The 19,925-nt window shown below is 38.3% G+C and overlaps 1 protein-coding gene across 3 annotated transcripts in view; it reads right to left on the bottom strand.

The window, feature by feature from the left end:
• Window positions 1-817: 817 nt before the first annotated feature.
• FBXW7 (F-box and WD repeat domain containing 7) overlaps window positions 818-19,925 on the bottom strand; it is a 103,020-nt gene continuing 83,912 nt past the window's right edge. For all 3 annotated transcript variants that reach the window (XM_059817735.1, XM_059817736.1, XM_059817737.1), the window contains 7 exons: window positions 16,702-16,825; window positions 14,680-14,816; window positions 12,892-13,005; window positions 9,600-9,781; window positions 8,315-8,540; window positions 3,853-4,063; window positions 818-2,822 (listed from right to left, as the gene is read on the bottom strand). In XM_059817735.1, the coding sequence (XP_059673718.1) occupies window positions 2,554-2,822; window positions 3,853-4,063; window positions 8,315-8,540; window positions 9,600-9,781; window positions 12,892-13,005; window positions 14,680-14,816; window positions 16,702-16,825 (1,263 nt within the window). In that variant the 3' untranslated portion in view covers window positions 818-2,553. The remainder of the gene's footprint in view (window positions 2,823-3,852; window positions 4,064-8,314; window positions 8,541-9,599; window positions 9,782-12,891; window positions 13,006-14,679; window positions 14,817-16,701; window positions 16,826-19,925) is intronic.

Below are 19,925 nucleotides of genomic sequence, written 5' to 3'. Positions count from 1 at the left end.
ACTGTATTTTGAACAGCACATAATCATAGATGGGTAAGTATATAAACATTTTTCTTTTCCATCCATGTATTTTCTCTTCTAATGTTTTGGTTTGGTTTTCTTTAATGACGGTTTTCTACAGGGAGAACTGTCATGAACAAGTAAATGCTATGCCCTGACAGAGAGTCTTATGCAGAAGAAAACAATGATTTTGGTCAAGGAGATTTGAGAGAGAAACTGACACTCAAGCGGTAAGTTTCTGAGACAGTTGATGACTTACCTTGGTTTCAGGGCAACGATAAAACTGCTGTTGGACTGATCTGTGGGGTTGTTTTTTTCTCCTCTTCTTCAGCTTTATTTCAAGCTCTCCTACAATCCTAACTTTGATTTTAGTTGTATTTATGGATTTATTCTTTGCTGTCAGACTGCAATCAATTGATTGAAATCCATAAATAATAAACATCAAGTTTCAATTTAAGATGCAGTAACAAGATGCTATCGGAAGTTTTACGTACTTGAGCAGCTTTTTATAGCTAACTCCCTCCAGAGTCAAATCCTGACACGTTCTTAGCGCCAGGAAGCTAATGGCTTTCCCGCATGTTTGTCAAAGCCCATGTGACAAATCCTATACAGCAATTGAAGGAGAGGACACTTGCGCACCTGTTTGTGGAAGGGTTACATAAAAAGTCCTGCGACATATTTTAGCATCTACCAGTAAGCTGAGCTACTTGACCTGCTTTACCCTTTGTAGGATATATGATATTAAATTAACAACAAGAAATAAGAAAAAAAAGACATACTAACATGAAAAAACACATTTTATTGCACTTAAGTTATAAGAAAATAAAATTTCTAAGTGAATCAAACCATAGACACAATCCCTTTAAAGGTTGTTTTCCTCCATCATGTCAGGTTGTTACATAACTAAAATTAACCAACTGGAATCTGATTGTTTTAAATCAGACTATAAATAAAACAAAAAAAAAAAAAGGGAGGAAAAAAGATCGCCTAGGATACAGTGTTAAACCACTTTCACAGTTCAGCTTGAGTTGTGGCTCTTGGAGAATGAGGCAAACCATTTGACTCTTTCGTTTCTCATTTTGTTTGCGTGTGACATCTTTACAAAAACATGAGTTTTTGCTCTGTCAGTTCCTCCCAGCAAAAACTGTAACAGTTGTTTTTTTTTTTCTCAAATACTGTAAAACACTAAGACTGACCAGCAACTTTATTTTCATTTTTGTATTTTATAGTATTTTTTAAAAATTTTGTCAGGTTTTTTTTAATGTATGTTCATTCCATTCACCACAGCCCTCACAAAGAAAAATTTCCCCACAGAACAGGCTGCAATAGCTTTGTTCCAAGGAATGTGTTTTAATTTTTGCCCAGAAAAAAGAAAATAAGCTTTGCACACACACTCAATTCTTTATTTGCAGGCAAACTTCACTCTTAATTGTCTGAAACTCTTCCACTCTCAGCCTCTTAGAGGCACAGTTGGCTCAAGTTTCAGTGGCAAAAAGTCTTTTTCTGTAACCAAACTAGAGCAAATTTGGAATTCAGTCTGGGACTAAAACGTCACAGCAGAAAAAAAAAATAAAAAAAAATAATTTGCTTTTCTTTCTTTCATTTAGCAGCATAAATAAGTTTGGCCACTGGGAATACAGTACAGGGGTGGGACAACAATCCCGTAATTGAAGACCTACTTCTAGCACCAGCATTGCGAATTAAATCCATCAGAGGACTCTCAAAACCCAGGACAACTTGCCACCTCAGAGCAACTTATGTGTTGAAGAGTGTAGATGGAAGCAACAGTAAATAGATTAAACAGAGGCTAATACTGTGATTGACATTGGCAATGGTTGGCAAAAAAAGAGGAAAAAAAGAAAAAAAAGAAAAAGCTCTGATAAAACTGTACAAAACAATTCACAGTAATATTTTAGCTTTTCCACACCAGGAATGGACTCTTTGTTTTTGTTTGTTTTTTTCATTGCAGATGCTCTCTAGTTTTTGAAAGTCAACCAGTGACTGCTCGTAGAGGTTGGAAGGGACCTCTGGAGGTTGTCCAGTCCAACCCCCTGCTCAGAGCGGGGCTAAGGGACAGTGCGTTGCTCGGAGGGGCTGCAGGGACCCAGGGTGGCCCAGGGGTGCACGAGCAGGCTCGCCTGTGCAGCTTCTTTCAAGATCTTTGTGGTAAAATAACCTGTTAACAAGAACTGTAACAATTATTTTTTTTTCACCTCCAAGTTGCTCAAGGAGCAGCTGGAGGAAAGTAAAGAAATAATTGCACCTGGTTGCATTTCAAAAGTCATATTTTTGCAAAGCTGCCCCGGTCAAAAGTGTAGCCTTTTTATGTGACGAGACAGCAAATGCCTCTCTTGTCAGTTACAGTTTGTCATCTTTGTCTTCTCCTTCGTAGTCTGTAGGTCTTTAGGATCTGTTGCCCCAAGCCAACATCCTGCACCACCAAGGACAAGGGATTTTTTTTCCTTTTTCTTTTTTTTCTTTTTTCTTTTTTTTTCAGGGGGAGGGAAAGGAGAACATCATCTACACGTTTGGACAAATTCATCTTTCTGCCCTTCACTTCATATCCACGTCAAAGTCCAACACCAGCAGCTTTGTTTCCTCAGTCCCGTTGCGGCTCCCAACCGCACACACTAGCTTTGTGTTAGAAGCTCTGATCCGCCACACGACGCCTCCACTTCCCCCGCTCTCCAATGTGACTAGATTTCGGATAAATTCACCCGTTTTCAAGTCCCAAAGTTTTACAGTCCCATCATCTGAGCTGGTAATTACAAAGTTCTTGTTGAACTGTAAACAGGTCACAGCACTCTGATGCTTGTTGGGACCTGTAACGGTAAACCAAAGCATTTTTATTTGTAATTAGAAAGCAAAGTCAGACAGCACTGCATATAAAATAAATACCTAGCTGTTTGCATACAGTTTGTTCTACCTAGATGTGTTAACTCAGTTTTTGTGCATTAAAAGGTACAGAAGTTTTGCTCTGCTTTCAAAAAGTGAATGCAGGTATAGAAAAATCCCCCAGTATTTCCTTCTTTGTTACAGTGATCTCGTTTTGTTGTATACAACAGGAGGGCAAGTGTGCACTTGGACGTTCATGAAAATGAACTTAACCATCCAGAATGAGGTGAGCACTGTAAGTGTTTGTCTTCAAGTCACTTTGAAGTGTTGTTATGAGATTACTCTATCAGTAAATATTGACAGTTATATATATTGTCATACAAAAACATACTGTTAAAACAGCAGAGTTTGCTTTACAGTGAAATTTAATTTTCTGCTCCACCCAGTGATGCTGCATATGATATATGGGAATGATAGAAGACCTTTTTTTTTTTTTGGGGGGGGGGGGGGGCCCAATGTGTTCATGTGCACACTGCCTGAGTGGCAACTGTCAGAATGGAAATGGCAATCTTTCTTCTTACTGAAATAAAGAAAACATCTTCCACTCATTTATCTTGATTTATCGCAAGCGACAGTGTACTTCGCCTCCCAATCCAATTAATCAGTAGGCTTTCAAACATCCAAGTGACCCCTAAATAAATACGTTGACTTGACTGTTTTGAGATGTCATTTCCTACATATTTCTGTGGCTTATTAGGCTAATATACCCATAGCAAATTGCTATCAGTCCAGACCATCTGCCTTTCATAATAGGCAAGTGATTTGAATAGATTAGATTAAATACAGTTTGTTCTTCTAATTCAGAGAAAGATCATACAGCTGAACTCAGAAAAATATTTAAGTTGTAAGTGGCCCGTGCTTGTTTCTTTGTGTGTAATTTTTAAAGTTTTTTATATAGAGTCTGCAACATAGATTATTGCAAGCAGCTTGATTTACATGAAGGTAGTTTAAGCCCACCTTGCAATGTCTGTAAACATTGTCCTGTTTTAATGTCCCAGATTTTGACTGTAGAATCGGCATTCCCAGACACAAGTATATTGTCCTTGAGTTCCATTCCACTCGTGAGAGACTGGTGGCCTGTTAGCGTGTGAATGCAGTTGCCTGTCTCCACATCCCAAACTCGGATGGAAGTGTCAAGAGATCCACTCACCACATGGATACCATCAAACTACAAGAAAGGTAAATCTATTACAAACAATTACATTAGGATCTTGCAATGCTCTGTATGAAGAAGGCTGTTAAGCATTTAATTCACCAAGTGCAACATTAGATACTATATATATTCAGAAGCTGCATTACAAAATAATAATTCAGTCTAAGTGGAGATGGCTATGTTTGGTATCAGAGCAGGTGATTCATGGTCAGTGTAACTTCCTGTTGTAGACATGGTCTACAAGATACGTGCTTCAAGGAGAAAAACTCTGAACCATTGTTCTTTTAAATGTAATACAACTCTTTTAAACACAACAGAATCCTGACTATACTGCAGCGTGCAATAGTAAGAGAATGTTCTTTTCCTAATAAAGACGTTAACAAGCCAAACCTGTTTTTCACAAGTCAGAGGGACTTGAAGCTGGAGAAGGGTAACAACATAAATCCAGAATCATCTACACAGAAGCCAAAACATAGGGAAATGGAAGTAACTAAAAAATGCTGAGTTTAGCCATTTTATAATCATAATCGTGTGCAGTAGGGAACTTTAACTTCCTAGTTACTGTTGGGAAAGGTATACAGGCTAACATGGATGTCCAAATTCTTGGATTTTCTTGTCTTGTATTATATATATAAAATATGTACATGAACATGGAGAGAAATCAGCTAAGAGATGAGACACTTTTGACCAAGAGGACTGAACATGTAGAGAATATAACGGTGGAAAGTAACCTGAGAGATAGCGACAATGACATAAGAATCCAGAATTCTCAAAAAAAGGAAGGAAAAAGAGCAGTAGAATAAAACCTGTGGGCTTCAAGGAGGACTACTTCAGTAAATTGAGACTCCCTTCCCATGAGGTTTTTATATATCTATTCGCTGAGGGGAAGAAGAGTTCAGGGAAGTTGGCACTTTCTTAAAGACACAAACTATCCTTGTGTGAAGGAAAGATAGGAAGTGTAGTAAATTACCGAGACCCACTTGGCTAAAGCACAAGGAATTGTACAAAAAGTAGAAACTAGATCAATAGATGTGTTTAAAAGAGCACACTGGGACAAAATCAGAAAGGCAGGGCACAAAACAAGGTAAAACTAGCAAGAGTTGTTAAGGATGATAAAACACTATTCTGTAAAACAAAAACAAGAGGAAGGCCAAAATAAAGAAGCTCATTTATGCTCAGTGGGAAGGAAACACCAAGTGAGGCCAGCTATTTAACTTTCTTTTGCTTCAGTCCTCAGCCATCTGAGTGTAGGCTCACGGCACTAACACCACAACTGAGTACAAGCTTTTGCAAGAATGGGGAAAAAAACACATAAGGCAAGTTGTTTTAAGTCAATCTCGGAGACATCTGCTGCTATCTTTGAGAAGCCACGGAAGACAGACAAGGTTTCAGATGGAAAATACAATTCCTTTTTTTATTGAAGATGATGATAATGGGAGATAGGGAATTATGGATCAGTCAGTCGAACTTCAATTTCCAGAAGGGCCTAAAAAATAATCAATCTGGTTGTAAGCCCTTAGCAATGTGGTAAGTAGCAGCAAACAGATTTGTGGGAAAACGATCTTAATCAATATGATTTTTTTTTTCTATGACAGAGTAAAAAGCCATGTGAAACAGCAGATGTCTTGGTTGTATTTTCACAAAGAGGGAGGCAAATTTGATGCAGGGATACTATCCCATTCAGAACTTTGTTTACAGCTTATTACAGGTATCAGAAAGAGTTCTAGGGGGGGTCTGGCATTTAGTATTTTCATTAGGATTTGGGTGACATTTGAAATGGTATAACTGACCCAAAGGAAAGAGTGTAGAAGTCAAGAGAAAATTGTGAAGATCTGAGCTTGGCAGGGAATGAATGAAGGTACCGCTGCAGCCTGGGAGAGTGATGGCTGGGCAGGAGTCTTCGTGACAGCTAGGGCAATCTGGCACTACTTGTCCATGTGGACTGACCGGTATCTAATAATGGTGAAGAACAAACCCAATTAAAGGAACTCATCTATCCGAGACTGCTTCTTTTTACAAAATCTACCGAAAACTAACATCTTAGATCTCTACAGTCAAACACGGCTGAGCATGGCACCTAGGTTCAAAGGATTGTAGAGAGCGACTGGCACAGACAGACTGCTTATCTGCTGTATACGTTGCATTTCTGGTGAAAATATAGTAAAAAAAGACACTCTCGCATCTGAAATAGGGGTATGCTATATAAGGCATGTAAAATAACTTTTCACTTCTAGTAAGCATTGATAATACTTTGACTGGAATTTTGCATCCTGTTTTGGGCACCCTGCTTTCAAAAGAGGATGCGAACAAATTTGAGTTCAGATAAAAGGATGAGGAGTGCTAAGTAGCCTAGCAGACTTGTTAGGAAAGAAAAACATTCTGTACTGTTTCTACCCAAACAAACAGAACTAAACCAGACTGATATAACAAATTTTGGATTCTTCCCCCCTCTCCTGCAAATTAGTTGTATTCCATATACATAAGCTTTAAGGCTGGGCATCAAGACAAACTTTAATCTGATATTGCCACAGTCAAACAGACTACGCTTTGGATCAGTGAGCTGTTATCCATGGACCCCGAGAATCTGTGGATTACTTCAAAGGCAGCTAAGAAAGAGGCGACTAAGAAAATGCAACATGGTCAGTAGTCTTCAACTGCTGCTTAAGGATTTCTACGTTAGGGGGTCTTCAAATGGGGAAGTACTGAAGTATAATAGAACCTGCCATGGAGTGGGGACAGGGAGGACAGGCTGGTTATTCAGCCTCATTATTCTATTTACGGGAGTTCTGCTGTTTCAGGCTATTTTGTGCCGAAGGGCAGGAGCTCACCATACAATTTTAAAGACTCTTTCTGTCCTAAAACTGTAAGCACCCGTAGCCTCCTGCCCCCCAGAAATTTATTTTAGAATACCAAGGTCTGTTTACAGGGTGTAAATAGCATCAGTGTGTGTAACATAAACCCAATTATTTGATCCATTATTACTACAGTATCAGAGCAGACATGAATATTCATAAGCCAAAACAAGAGCCACTGGTAAAGATAAGGCAGAATAACATATACTGTTCCCAAACTGCCCTAGATGAAATACAACCTTGCAAATATTTTTAAGAGATAGGTAGGTAGTACAGTATTTTTAACTTGTTTGCTGCTTGTCTACAGAATCCTCCTCAGCATATGAATTTAAGAGAAGGGCTGGAGATTTCTGGTAAATTTTACCACGTATTTTGGGAAAGGAAACCAATTAGGTATTTTGTTCATGTGTAATCTAGTATGGCGAGAGATACCTTACGATGAAACCATTTAAGAAAAACGTCTCTAGCACGGAGCTTCACTTTCTGAGCCACAAACCAGAGTAGTTACATGCCGAATGCAATTTCCCGATTTTGAACTGTCTTTGTTAATTTCTTTTTCAAGTCCTGCCAGACTGTGGTGAGAACAGGCACAAGCATGAAATTAATTTTGTTCGCCTTTCAGCGCCTGGAAGTGATGCTTTGACTCTATGAATCAACAAGATGATCTTTTGGGTTAGTAAAGGTAAGAAAAGTCTACATGAGGTCTATGTGTGTCTTTGCCAGCACGGTTCTGATGAGCAGTCAGGTGACTGACAGGCAATAGAGCCATGCCACAGAGCAGTACCATAATAACCTGCATCTACAGAAACACGTCTCTGTTGACAAAGCCTCACAGTTGTAGATCTGGCCTCTACTCAGAGAAGAGGAAGTAGAAGGCTGGAGACTTACATCAGCACATTAAAATTTTAGGTTCAGCCTTACTGTGAATTACAGTTTGGAACTGGAGGATGGGACTACAAAATAAGGCTAAACAGTTCTGCATAATTCAGAACATTAATCCAGTGGGGTTTTAAGCGCATTTTCAATTACTGTATCACCTGATTTATTTAAAATAGTAACATTAGAATTTTTTGGGGGAAACCAAAACCACAGCTCCAAAATACATGCAAGATTTCAAGAAAATCCCAACCAAACCCAACAACCCAGAAAACTACTTACCTTGCTGGTATAGAGATTTAGGCTTTATTGTACTGGGTGCTTTAAAAGAAAAAGCTCCTCTAAAAAAAATTTCAGTCTCTAAATTAAGACAACATTTAACTAGTGTAACAAAATGAAAGAGGGGACTATCACAGACGCCTCTATATTCTTGTGGCCAGTATAATTTTGGAGTAGGTACCCACAATTTAATAAGGTGAAAGAAACCAACTTTAAATGTTACTTAAGGAAACTAAAGCAGCAGATGAAAATTACATACCTGTAACGAGTAGACTCTGTTAGTATGCCCTTGAAGCGTGTGCAGACAGGTCTCTGTCTCCGGATCCCACACTTTGACCATAAAATCATATGCACCACTTACAACCCTTCTGCCATCATACTGAACGCACCGAACTGCAGCTACGTGGCCCATCAGAACATGTAAACACTGGCCCGTCTCTATGTCCCAAACTCTCAGTGTAGCATCTCGAGACCCACTGACCACTCTGGAGGAAGAAGAAAACCCCTCCTGTACTTAGCATTGGACATAAAAGTATTAAAACAATTAGACTTGGGTATAAATCACTTATGAGTTTTAATTTGGGACATTAGATAGCATTAGTCCACTAGCCACCGAAGATCTGGTTTGGCATGACGTTTTATTAGGGTCGCAAATGACTTGAGTTTTTTCTTCCTTGCTCTACTCACCTCCTCAGGATCCATCTATCTGATACAATTAGCGATCAGTATTTAAAAAGGCACTTCCTTCCTGAACAGCAAAACAATGCCATGAGAAATGATGGGGACTGTTGTATCTATCTATGAAAGCTTATGAATATGCTGAGCTCAAGCCAGTGCTATAACCATTCTGTTTTAATGACTGAGTTAGTTAACTAATTATGATCTTTAGAAGTTTTACCTTTAGTAAAGTAACAGTTATTCTGCTTGTTTTTTTCAGTTTATACTTTTAAAAGCTTTAGGCAAGAACAGAAATGAAAAGGAATTAATATTAATGGAATTGATGAAGAAAAACCTCATTATTCTTCAAAAAAGAAGAAATGCAACCAACAGGCAACTCTGTCCAGCTCCATAGCACAGTCAAGTAAAAGAGCTTTGCCAATGTTTGTTGAATCAAGACATGGTTTGCTATTGCAGAAATTATGATATAATCAGTTAAAATTTTAATAAAATACTGCAGTGACAATACTTAAAAAGTCATTCTGTAAAATGAGTAAAAGTTTACAGCATTTACAAAAGGGAGAAATTATTCAGAGAGTGGGAGACTGCATCACAGCATAACCAAGAATTAGTTTTGAACTAACACAGAATGTGACTTTATAAAGAACATGACTCAATTTTCTGTTCTTTAATTAGTACTCTTACGCTTTTGCTGCTATTAATCATCTCCTCCCTTGTGTTGATTTATGTAGTGTAGTGTGAATGCTTTGCCTGGTTTATATTTCATTCAATGCTGGACGAGGCACCCAAGTTTAACAGGCATTTTCTGTGAACACAAGTGTATATTACAAGCCAAACTGCGACTGTAGCTTTGGACAAAGCCTTACCTTTTCTCATGGAGATGCATGCAACGCACGGTGGAGGTGTGTCCATACAAGGTGTGTATGCATTCTCCAGTCTCAGCGTTCCAGACTTTCAATGTTCGGTCTGTAGATCCACTGATGATGATATTGTCCCTCATCTGTGATGACCAGACTCCACCTGTGTGCCCAACCAGGGTTCTCAAACACTGAAAAGAAATATTTTGCTTAGTCACTCTTTTGACAGAGTTGAATGGAAACTGAAGAGAAAGTAATCTAGGAGGTAACAGTAGTCTCTCCTAGCAAGAGCCAGAAGACCCCTGGAGACGGCTTTGTGATTGAAGTAAAAAAATCCCACCTTTTAGAAAACACTCATCAAATTTCTCTCTCCATTGTCGGTACTTTGACTATAAGGTATTCTCCCTATAATCTTCCCCTTGATAAACTAAACTGTCTTTCCAAATTTCACAATACAGGGCATGTTTTGCAGCCTTGAGTCATTTTCCTGGCATTTTTCTGAGTCACTGCAGGTTTTCCAATAGCTTTTTGAAGCATAAGTGTTAGAACATTCACTTAGTAGTTTTACCACCGATCTATAAACCATACACTCTTATTTTATTTTTCTGTTTGTTTATCCAAGAAACATTGCATTCGGTAAGTGTAGCTACAGCATCAATACCGCAAAATCATGTTTCAAACCTTTTTCAGACTTTACTGTTGCCCACGAGAGAATCCCACACTACATAAACGCAGCCTACCTTCTTTGATCCCAAATGTATGACATGATTTCTCACCACGTAGAGACAGTGTTTGCTCACACCTACTTCTATAAGAAAGACCTCCATCACTCTGGAACAATGACTTCTCTCCGCCTCTCTGCCTGTATTCCTTACAAGTAACAACTATATATGCTTTCTCACCAGGCTGCAATAAGTGCTAATTAGCACAGACAAGAGATCCTTGCAAGACCCCTCTAGAAAGATACTCTGTGTAGATTCTGCATTTACATTAACAAAATGATCTCTATAATTACCCACTTTCTAACCCATTTAAATATGTGCCATGTTGATTTTCGCATTGCTCTATTTTCTTCAATCATGTCATGGGGATACAGTCTTGCAGTGCACATAGCCATCTATTTCTGCACTATTATTTTTATCAGTCAAACCTGCAACTGCATGAGAAAAGAGGTCAAGACAGTTTGATGATCTCTTTTTCTGTAATCTAATGCTCAGTGGCATTAATTGCCGTGGCCTTCCTTTAACCGTTAGTTGACTCCTCTTGACGTAGTCCAATATTTTTTATCTGAGATAATGTATCCTAAATACCCAGTCTTTCAGTTTACTCCCAATTAAATATTGACACATTTTAGCTTTCTGGCTATCCTTTGGATCTTCTCCTTGTGCTCACACCTTTTGAAAAAAACACCAATTTTATCCCACAGGTTACTTTACTTTAGGAAAAAATAATCAAATACAGATTATCTGGATCAACTGTAAGAAGAAAAAAACATAAGTTTAGTAGTTGTTGTTTAACATCCTTGTGAGTTTCTGCTGAAATGAAGTGTTCTATTATCACTGCATGCCGTATTTCCATCATGTGAATTTTCTCCCAATATAAATATTTTTTTCTGCATCAGTGATAGAATACTAATTTCTGTTGTTAATATCCTGTTCTTTCTAACATCCTTGAAAATGCCTTGCTTTTTTGCTATACTTTTTACTTTACATTTTTACCAGTCTTCTGCAATTCCTGGCTCCTAGCTTAATCCACTGCTATCAAATCCATCTTTTTCAGTTCATAGCTGTTACTCACTTGTGCAGTTCCCGTTTTTTTCTTTTTAATTTCAATCGATTTGCCTATATTTTAAGAAATCATCCTTCTAAAAGCAGTAAGAACACAGAATCCTTATTTTGGGCTTTACATCTGTCAAGGGAATTATTTAGTCATGTTCATTTGCACAAACCAACCTTTAGGGTTTTTTATTTTATTAATTCTTAAGCATCAGTAAGCGTGAGGGCTGATACAGCACTCTTCCATCTTTCATAGACAATTTCTGGCTCTCTTAAAAGTTTGGGGTAAATAGTCAGACTAGGATTTGCAATTACTTTCACAAAATTACTGAACAGGAATTGTTAAGTCATGCTACTATGATCAATTGTATATATTTAAAGGAACATTTTGCTTTTGAGAGGGTGGTATGTACAAAGGAGGTATTTTTCATTTGAGTTTTGGCTGCCCTTTTTAATTAAAAAATGTAAATTTCAATATGGGTTCCTTCATTAGACAGTTTGTTGTAGGGAAGCCAACAGAGGCAGGGTGAGGCTGCCTATTGCTTTTCATTTTATTCTTCCCCACAGTAGTATTTACAATCCCATCAAGGATCTTCTAGGCATGCAAAGGCAAATGCTTAATACATTCAACTTCAACATTATGAAGTGGGTACCTTGTACATCTTAAACATGTTATCCTCGACAGCTGTCCTGTTGTTCATGTAACTGCATCATTAAACGAAAGCTCAGTACACGCAATACTAGTCTAGAAGGAAACAGTACTGTTTCCCTGAGGCCTTTTCTATATCCTTAGAGCATGGTCAGTCAGACACCTTAAAACAAAAAATCTGGGTGCTGAGTAGCTGTGATGTTCTAACATGAGTGAAACGTTCAGTACTGTCTTTTTGATTGCACATATTGTTTTGCTTCTCTAAGCCAAAACTAAATTATTGAAGCTTATTAAATTCTTGCCTGAGCTGGATCTAATTTAATAGGAAATATTTAAACCTAAAGCAAGTTACCTTTTTTTTTTTGGTGGCTCAGCAATATAGTATCTTAGAAGGAAAAACAAACTCTGCATTTGAAATCCGAGCCAGTAAAATGAACACCCCATTTCAGTAACTTGAAAACAACAGAAAGAATGATGGAAGACAAGTGAGAAAGGGAGATCCAGAGGGATAAAAGCAGGCTAAATTAAGCTTTAAGGAAGATAAAGTAATGTATCTATCTGTCCAAATTCTTTAGAATCCATGTCACAAACAACTCCACAAGAATAGCAGAATTGCCAAGAGAACAAGAATATATGCCAATGGTAACATGAGCAGCATTGCAATTTCACATGAAGGTGCCTTTTCTTGAACTAGACTAGTTTCTGTGTAGGAAAAGATGACCCAAATGTTTACCAGTACTTTTTTTTGATTCTTGCACCAGACAGCACTAAAGACCACTCTCTGCAGTGTGGTCTGATGGAACAGCAGCGTTTTTGACACAGCAGTGCTCTACCTGTAGCTCATTTCCTAAAAAATTCAGCAAAATACCTGTCTTACCTTGCCTGTAACTGCTGACCACACTTTCAGTGTGTTGTCATCAGAGCCGCTCACTATTCGGTTCCCGCAGAACTGAAGGCATGTGATCACATGATCATCATGGCCTTTGAGCACCTGATGATAAAGAACATAAAAACGTACAGTCACAATTTAACGCAGGAGATTAGAGAGAAGCAGGAGAAACAAAGTGCTCTTAAGATTCATAAATTATGAAATGCTAGAGTTGCGTCAGTAATAATAAGGCCCCTTAATTCCATGTGTCAAGTCTAATTTACTGCCAGCTGGGACCAAAGGACGTGCCCTCCTTCTTCCATGGAGTGACACTGCGTTACTTAGCAAGCACACCACAGTTATTGTAAGCCTCCTAGAAATGCCAGGAAAAATCACTAATAAAAGTAGGCTGAATTAGTAACTGGACAGTGCTCAATTCCTCTGCAGTTATTCCAGCTCTTTATTTTTCAGTTGAGTTAGTTACTTTTAAGAGCTGTTTCAATCTTGAACAGAAACGATGGGGTTGTATTATTTGCTGCATATTTGTATTTCAGTGGTCAAGGCTGACTATATCTATTTCTTTTTCCTTACCAGCCAAGCATTGTAATCTATTAAATGCCAGGCGGCTCCAAAGTCAAAAACTAGAAAAGCGTTAACTCAATTAAATACAAACAACAAGCGGTAATTCAATGTGCTGGAAATGTGGATTGGAATGTTGCTTTATAGAGGTGGAATTTTCAATGCTTCATTTGGGAAAAACTGCAATTCAGTATATTTTACTGCAATACAGCAAAAAAATCCTTATCAGAACACATAGGATGAGGACTTTTTTATTTAAGATATCTTAACACTTTTCAAGATGTTCATCGAAATGAAATGGGCATTTGGATAATGCCTGAGGCTGTAATTTTAATAATAATTCCAAGACAACTTGATGTGGCATATCAAGGCAAGAAATACAGAGCCGTTGCCAGAGACATATGTAAGTCACGGCCAAATAACCAGCAGGATATAGCCATAGGTTTTCCATGGGAATTTTTTTGTTCTTATTTTCATTATTTTCTTGTACAATAATCAAGAAAACAGGCAAATTGCCCTAAAACCTTAAAAGGCTATGAATATGGGTTTTCTACACGTTTCTGACTGCTTGTTCAATACCAGGTTTGATTAGAGAGTTGCTATTTTATTTTACAAAAGGTTTGGAGTATTGCTTCATATCTTCGTATTGGAAAAGATGTAATGATAACGTATCAATGTCATTAAAGAATTTTAGTATTTTAAAAAACAAAATCTTAACACAGAATGTAGTTACTGTCTTGTGCTGCTCAGTTTAGAAGAATATGTATAAAAATAAAGCATGAAATGATCACAGAATAGTTGTGGAGTATTTTTATGTTGCAACATGGCCCCATTACATACACACACATATATATGTCTTTATATATATTATATATGTGTGTGTATGTTCAATTTAAAATACAAGTACTTCCAGTCAAGTTTCTGAGATTATCTGCCTCAAAGAGACCGGCATATTTATAGGAAGTCATGAAATTGTACAGAAATTTTTAGAACAGCAGTGAAAGAATTCTGCTGTATGAAGAATCACATTTTGATTTGCTAATATGGTGATCAGAAATTAATTTAAACCCAGGGTAAGCTAAAATACAATTTTTTTTTCTGTAACAATACATTGCTTTTTGTGCATGGATAGTCTGGCTTGTCTGAATTAAAAAAAACAACACCTAGGAGCTGATCATGCTTTGTTCATGGCATCATGCACACAGCTCAGAAACTTACCTTAGGCGATTTAAGTTCTCCTCGCCGCCAGTTGGTATCAATCCTGTGCTGTCTAATGTAGGCGCTTTTCCACGGACTGTGTATAAAGCCTGGTTTTATTACTTTCCTCCTCTTGATATGTAATGGTTCATCAATTCCTAAAATGAATTGTAAAAAGGGGGGGTGAGGGGGAGAGATGAGGCCACCCCAAATAGACCAACTTCTCTCCCTCCCAAACCTTTACAGTGACCCCTGACATTAAATACTGCATTGATGTAACAACCTTCCGCATGCCAGTATTTGCATTGTGTGTCAGTGACACTGCCCTGCTCCTCAGCTCTTTACACTTCATCTTTCCTTGTCATTTACGCATAATCATTACTGTAATCATGGCTGAAAATGCTCTAGTTCATCATTCCTTGTTGGCAACCTACGAGCTTGCTCTGAATCCCCCTTCCTAAGGCAATATAGCAGAATATTGCCTTTTCCAAATGGGTATCGTCCAACAAACTCCATAACCACTCGTACGCTCATTTTAGAACCCTTCAAAAAGTAAACCTTTCTGTCTGCGGTCCTCCTCTCTGGTCATGCGTCTTCATTGCCTTTAAGTTAGTTCACTGTGACTCTTGATATTAGTGAGATTTTATTTCTTTTCTTGCTTCAACAGGCTGTGTGCTTTTGGCATTGTCCTCTCCTGGCTGGAATTTAAGTATAGCTATGCCCTTTCTGAATTGACACTTAAGTGGTAGTGCTTTGTTTCAGCCTTGCTACTACAGATATATCTTTCTTTTTTTACAGTTCTCTCACCTATCTCTCTTTTCTATGCAGCTCCTCTTTCCACCGCATCTCATCACTAGCAAAAGTCTTGTCTCTTGCCAGTGTGTGGATTCCACTTTTCTGCTTTCAGCCCCTTCTCTGGTGTCTCTATCTGCAAGTCAACTGCTCCTTCATATTAGTGAGCGCCTCACTAACTCTAAGCAGTCTACAATACTGTTTTGTTTATCTGTGCTCTCATGCCTGGCTGTATTTACTTTTACTTCTGAGCTCACAAATGTAGGGTCATTCCCCTCAACCTTCTCCTTTTTTCTCATTCTGGCCTCTTAATGCATTTTCTCTGAAATTTGTAAGAGGAGAATCTTTAGAAGAAGATTTAAGAGGTTAGACACCTGGTTTCCACTGCAAAAGAAAACTAATTAATTTAGGTGCCTTTACAAATAGCCAGCTACATTCACATTGTCATGCTTTTTAAAGCCTTTGCACCGACCTCTCACAAGTTCTTGCCTCCATACTCCAAGGCAGCCTGGACAGGTCCCTGTGTTTGCCTGTGTCCAAGAGGGATACTGCTCTGGGATCACATGCATGTGCTCTGCCCCCCAGAACAGACTCCTTGTTCATATCATTCTCCTTAAAAATAAACACATTCTTGTGCTCAAATATGTGGCTACTTTCCTGGGAGCCTCTTTTTGCCCTTGTATTACTGCTGAACTACCATATCTTCTTGATTTGGCACAAGCAGGCAATACCCATGTGACTTATAGATTGTGTGTTCCTCTCTAACCAAGCAAGTCAGCACCTTCTCACCCTTCCATGTGCCATTTCTCTGTTAATCTTCCTACAAATGACGTGAAATTACAGCATCCCTTCTACCCAACCACTGAAACAGTTTTTCCTCTATGTTATTTATAAACTGCAAGACTATACTCCTATCATTTTTACATCTGAGCTCTTACCTGCTTTGGTTGTATTTTGAATAAAAATAATCCTCAAAAGCAAAATAATTGTATTTTAAAAACATACACCTAGTATACTTTATAAATAGGATATTCAAACTTAACTCTAGTTTCATTTCTAGTACTCCATGGATTATTTCCGCTTCCTGCTTTCAACAGAGATACGTACCACGTAGCTCAAAGCATCACTAGCAGTAAATTTAAAGTCACCCAAATTGCCTTCATAAAACTTTAAGCTTATTATGTAAATGAACGGCACTTTATATGACAGCAACACTTTGACCATTACATCCATCTTTTTGCTCAGCCTTACCCTCCTCTTTGCATTTCTCTCTCCAGAGAAGATTATCTTCAGCCAGAATTCTCCAGTAACGGCATGTCTGGGCTGCCTGCAGAAGGTCCCTGGGTTCCAGGAATGACAGCACATACAGTGCCAGCTGTAAAAAAGAAAAAGAAAGTGTATTTTCTGCATCGCTTTTGAAAGGAAATGTGAAGTAACTCGAAGTATTATGACACATCAGGGGCTGAAATACAGAAAATTGAAACAATAAATTATTAAACAATCTCAAAAACTTAACAGAGCTACAGTTTATTCCAGTGGGCACATGAAAGTGTAACAATCATCTTAAGTAACTAAATCCATACAGATCACACCAGAAATGATTCTTGTATTTGCGAGAGAGTAGATATCAGCTGAAATCACCATTAGCTTTTTTAAAACATAATCCACACTACTTTGAACCATTAACAGAATTATTTCTAAAATAATTATGTCTATGTTATTTTAGCTAACAAGGATACCAGAAGTTATTTTAAGAGTTTAACTAGAAAGTACAACACTCACCATGTGAGCAAATAGGAAAGTACGTTCTGATGCATAACGTCACTCAGTAAGCCTAAATACAGAAAAAGTAAATGCTACGTGCACTTCAGTTCAAAAGCACTCTGCAGCTGTAGGAAATGCAGCAGACATATCGCTCATTTTCTGATTAGAACGTAAACATACTCCTAAGTGGTGTTACAGGGAGTTTTATGGACTGGGATGCAGAGGGACTGAAATATGTAACTTCAATAGGGTACACAGCGTGTCACCAAAAACCCATGGGAAATCCCAATAAGCACCACAGATAAACAGAAGATGAACTTTTCCATGTAACAAAATTAAAGGTTATTGGGAGAATTCAGACCTCAGCTGACTGAGCTAAGCCATACAATGACCACGATAAAACCCCCAAAATCTCCACAAATACCTTCAGATGTATCAAAGTCTTAAGCAGGGACAGAAGCATCTAAAACACAATCCAAAACACAGGGACAGCTATCCTTTAGGGTGTGATGACCAAGTACAGCTTTTCTACTTGACAGCAACAATGCATCTCCCTAGTCATGGAAAAGAGAAGTATAAGAGGCAGGGAAGTCCCTTCCATGGCTAAAAACTCTGCAGAAAGAACAATATTGATAAAAAGAGATGCAGAGAACTACTTACATGCTGAAACAGTGGGGTCTTTGTCAGAAACTAATAGGATGCAGAAGTTGTCAGGGAAATCAGATCATCCACTTTTACTTTTGCTTGACAGATCTTTTTGTGTTTAGGATTTTTTATTTATGTTTTAGCTGGAGTTATGATGTATATAAATAGAATCTGCCCTTCAAAGCAGCACAGGCTGAAATTCAGTAAGGAAGTCATAACCATAGGCTGTTGACCTCAGCAGATTTTTGACCTTATTATTATGTGAGAAACATTTACTTTCAGTAATCTAGACCAGCCAGTGACTGAGCAGGAAATAAAAGTTCAGTATGCCAGAACTGTTTGCATTTTGACTGCACACACACACACCGTGTTTGCAAGTCATCACCTGCAGCTCATGGTGAGCACACAGGACTCCACATTAGAGGGACCTGTGTCTTAAGTTATGCATCAGATCCCGTATGCACCCCAGGCCACAGAGCTGAGGAATCGTTCCTTCTGTCCTTCCTCAGGGAGTCAGCATTTAGGATCTGGTGTTAAGGCTCTCTATTACAAGAGCAACAACTGTACCCATCCTTTTAGACTTTCTGTCGTAATTCCTGGTACGTAAAATTATTTAAGAAGTGCTGTTTCCTAACACACATCAGATAGTCCTGCATGCGGCAAGACTCAAACATGAAAGAGGTCCTTTCCATTTTTGCTGGATGTTCCTTAACTGACAGCAGAGTTTGTTTAAATATCACTTGTCCTATCTATACAGATATGGACACTTGCTAAGATGGTGTTAATTAAAACCTGCGAGCCAAGTGATTCTAAAACAGGTTACATATGGGTGACATTTATTTTAGACTATATTTATCTAAATAGTCATCAAGGGTCAACACAGCCCACAGTTGACTTTAAGATTAGCAGTGCATAAAAGATGACGTCCCTTTGTCTCAGCTCATGGATCTAGTTATAAGAAAACTTCAGGTAGCAAAAACCTGACCTTTGACTCAACTGTGACTACTCGCCACTGTAGTGTTAATAATACCTAGTAATAAGCAGTCTCTCGCCTTTTTCTTCACTCACACACACGGCACCAACAAAACGTATTTGGCTGATTTCAGCAAAACTCCTAATCTGTTGGTTTCTAGACCTGGTTTTCACAAACAAGTAATTTCAGTAATTATTTCTGAAGTCTCAGCAAGAGAACAGGAGTATTCCTTTCAGATTAATTGTTTGACTGCATGTTTCCTCAGGAGGAAAGCAAACATTTTCTTGGTTATTCAGCTATTAAGTTACTGTCTTTGCAGTGGTGAAAACGTTTTTGAAGAAAAGCCCTCCTGTCCAAATCATCTTCTTGTTCTGGTTAGGTAATAAAATCATTGCACTGCATCCAACAGCACTGGAGATAACTATAGATGTTAATGCGGAGCGACAACTCAGGAGAGCGTGTTTTCACAGGATGCTGGCTTTGACAGGGAAGCCTCTTTACAGAACTACTGACCCTAACAACCTATTCTTGCCCCCGCAGCTCAGTTCGTCACCTCCTACTGCAGCCAGCGTAAGTAGCTGGGGACAGCATCACTTAGGAGATCTGGGTGAAGAATGATCTTCAAAAAGGAGAGGAGATGGTGGAGTTAGCTTGATGGGTTTTTTCGTTTAACTCGGTTAATTTTGGTGACAGTGACTGGGGGTTAGGAAGCTAAAATTATTTGAGCCAGCTTCACTGGTGAAGTCAGCCTTTCACGAAGCTAAGCTCTTGACAATATTCTGGTTTCAAGAGGCAAGAACAAACACTAAATTAAACAAATTAAACACAGGTAGCTTACAACAGAGTCAAGAAACATAAATGAGAAAGAAAAGTTTTACAGCTAAATAGCCTATCTTTTCTGTGAAGAAATTGCTAAAACTGAAATATCAACATGATCATTAGTTACAGCATAACTAGATCACTGGTTGTACTTGAATTACTTTTGTCACTAAATCACGCAAAGACAACTGAGCTGTGAGTTACTGTTATCAATTCTGTTTTAAATTTCCAGATTTAATAGATGCAAAAGTTGCAAAGTATCTTCTGTCTTCTC

Source organism: Gavia stellata, chromosome 5, assembly GCF_030936135.1.
Source record: "Gavia stellata isolate bGavSte3 chromosome 5, bGavSte3.hap2, whole genome shotgun sequence".
NCBI lineage: Eukaryota > Metazoa > Chordata > Aves > Gaviiformes > Gaviidae > Gavia > Gavia stellata.
The sequence above is the reverse complement of the archived record's forward strand: the minus strand, read 5'-3'. Positions and strand labels throughout refer to the sequence as shown.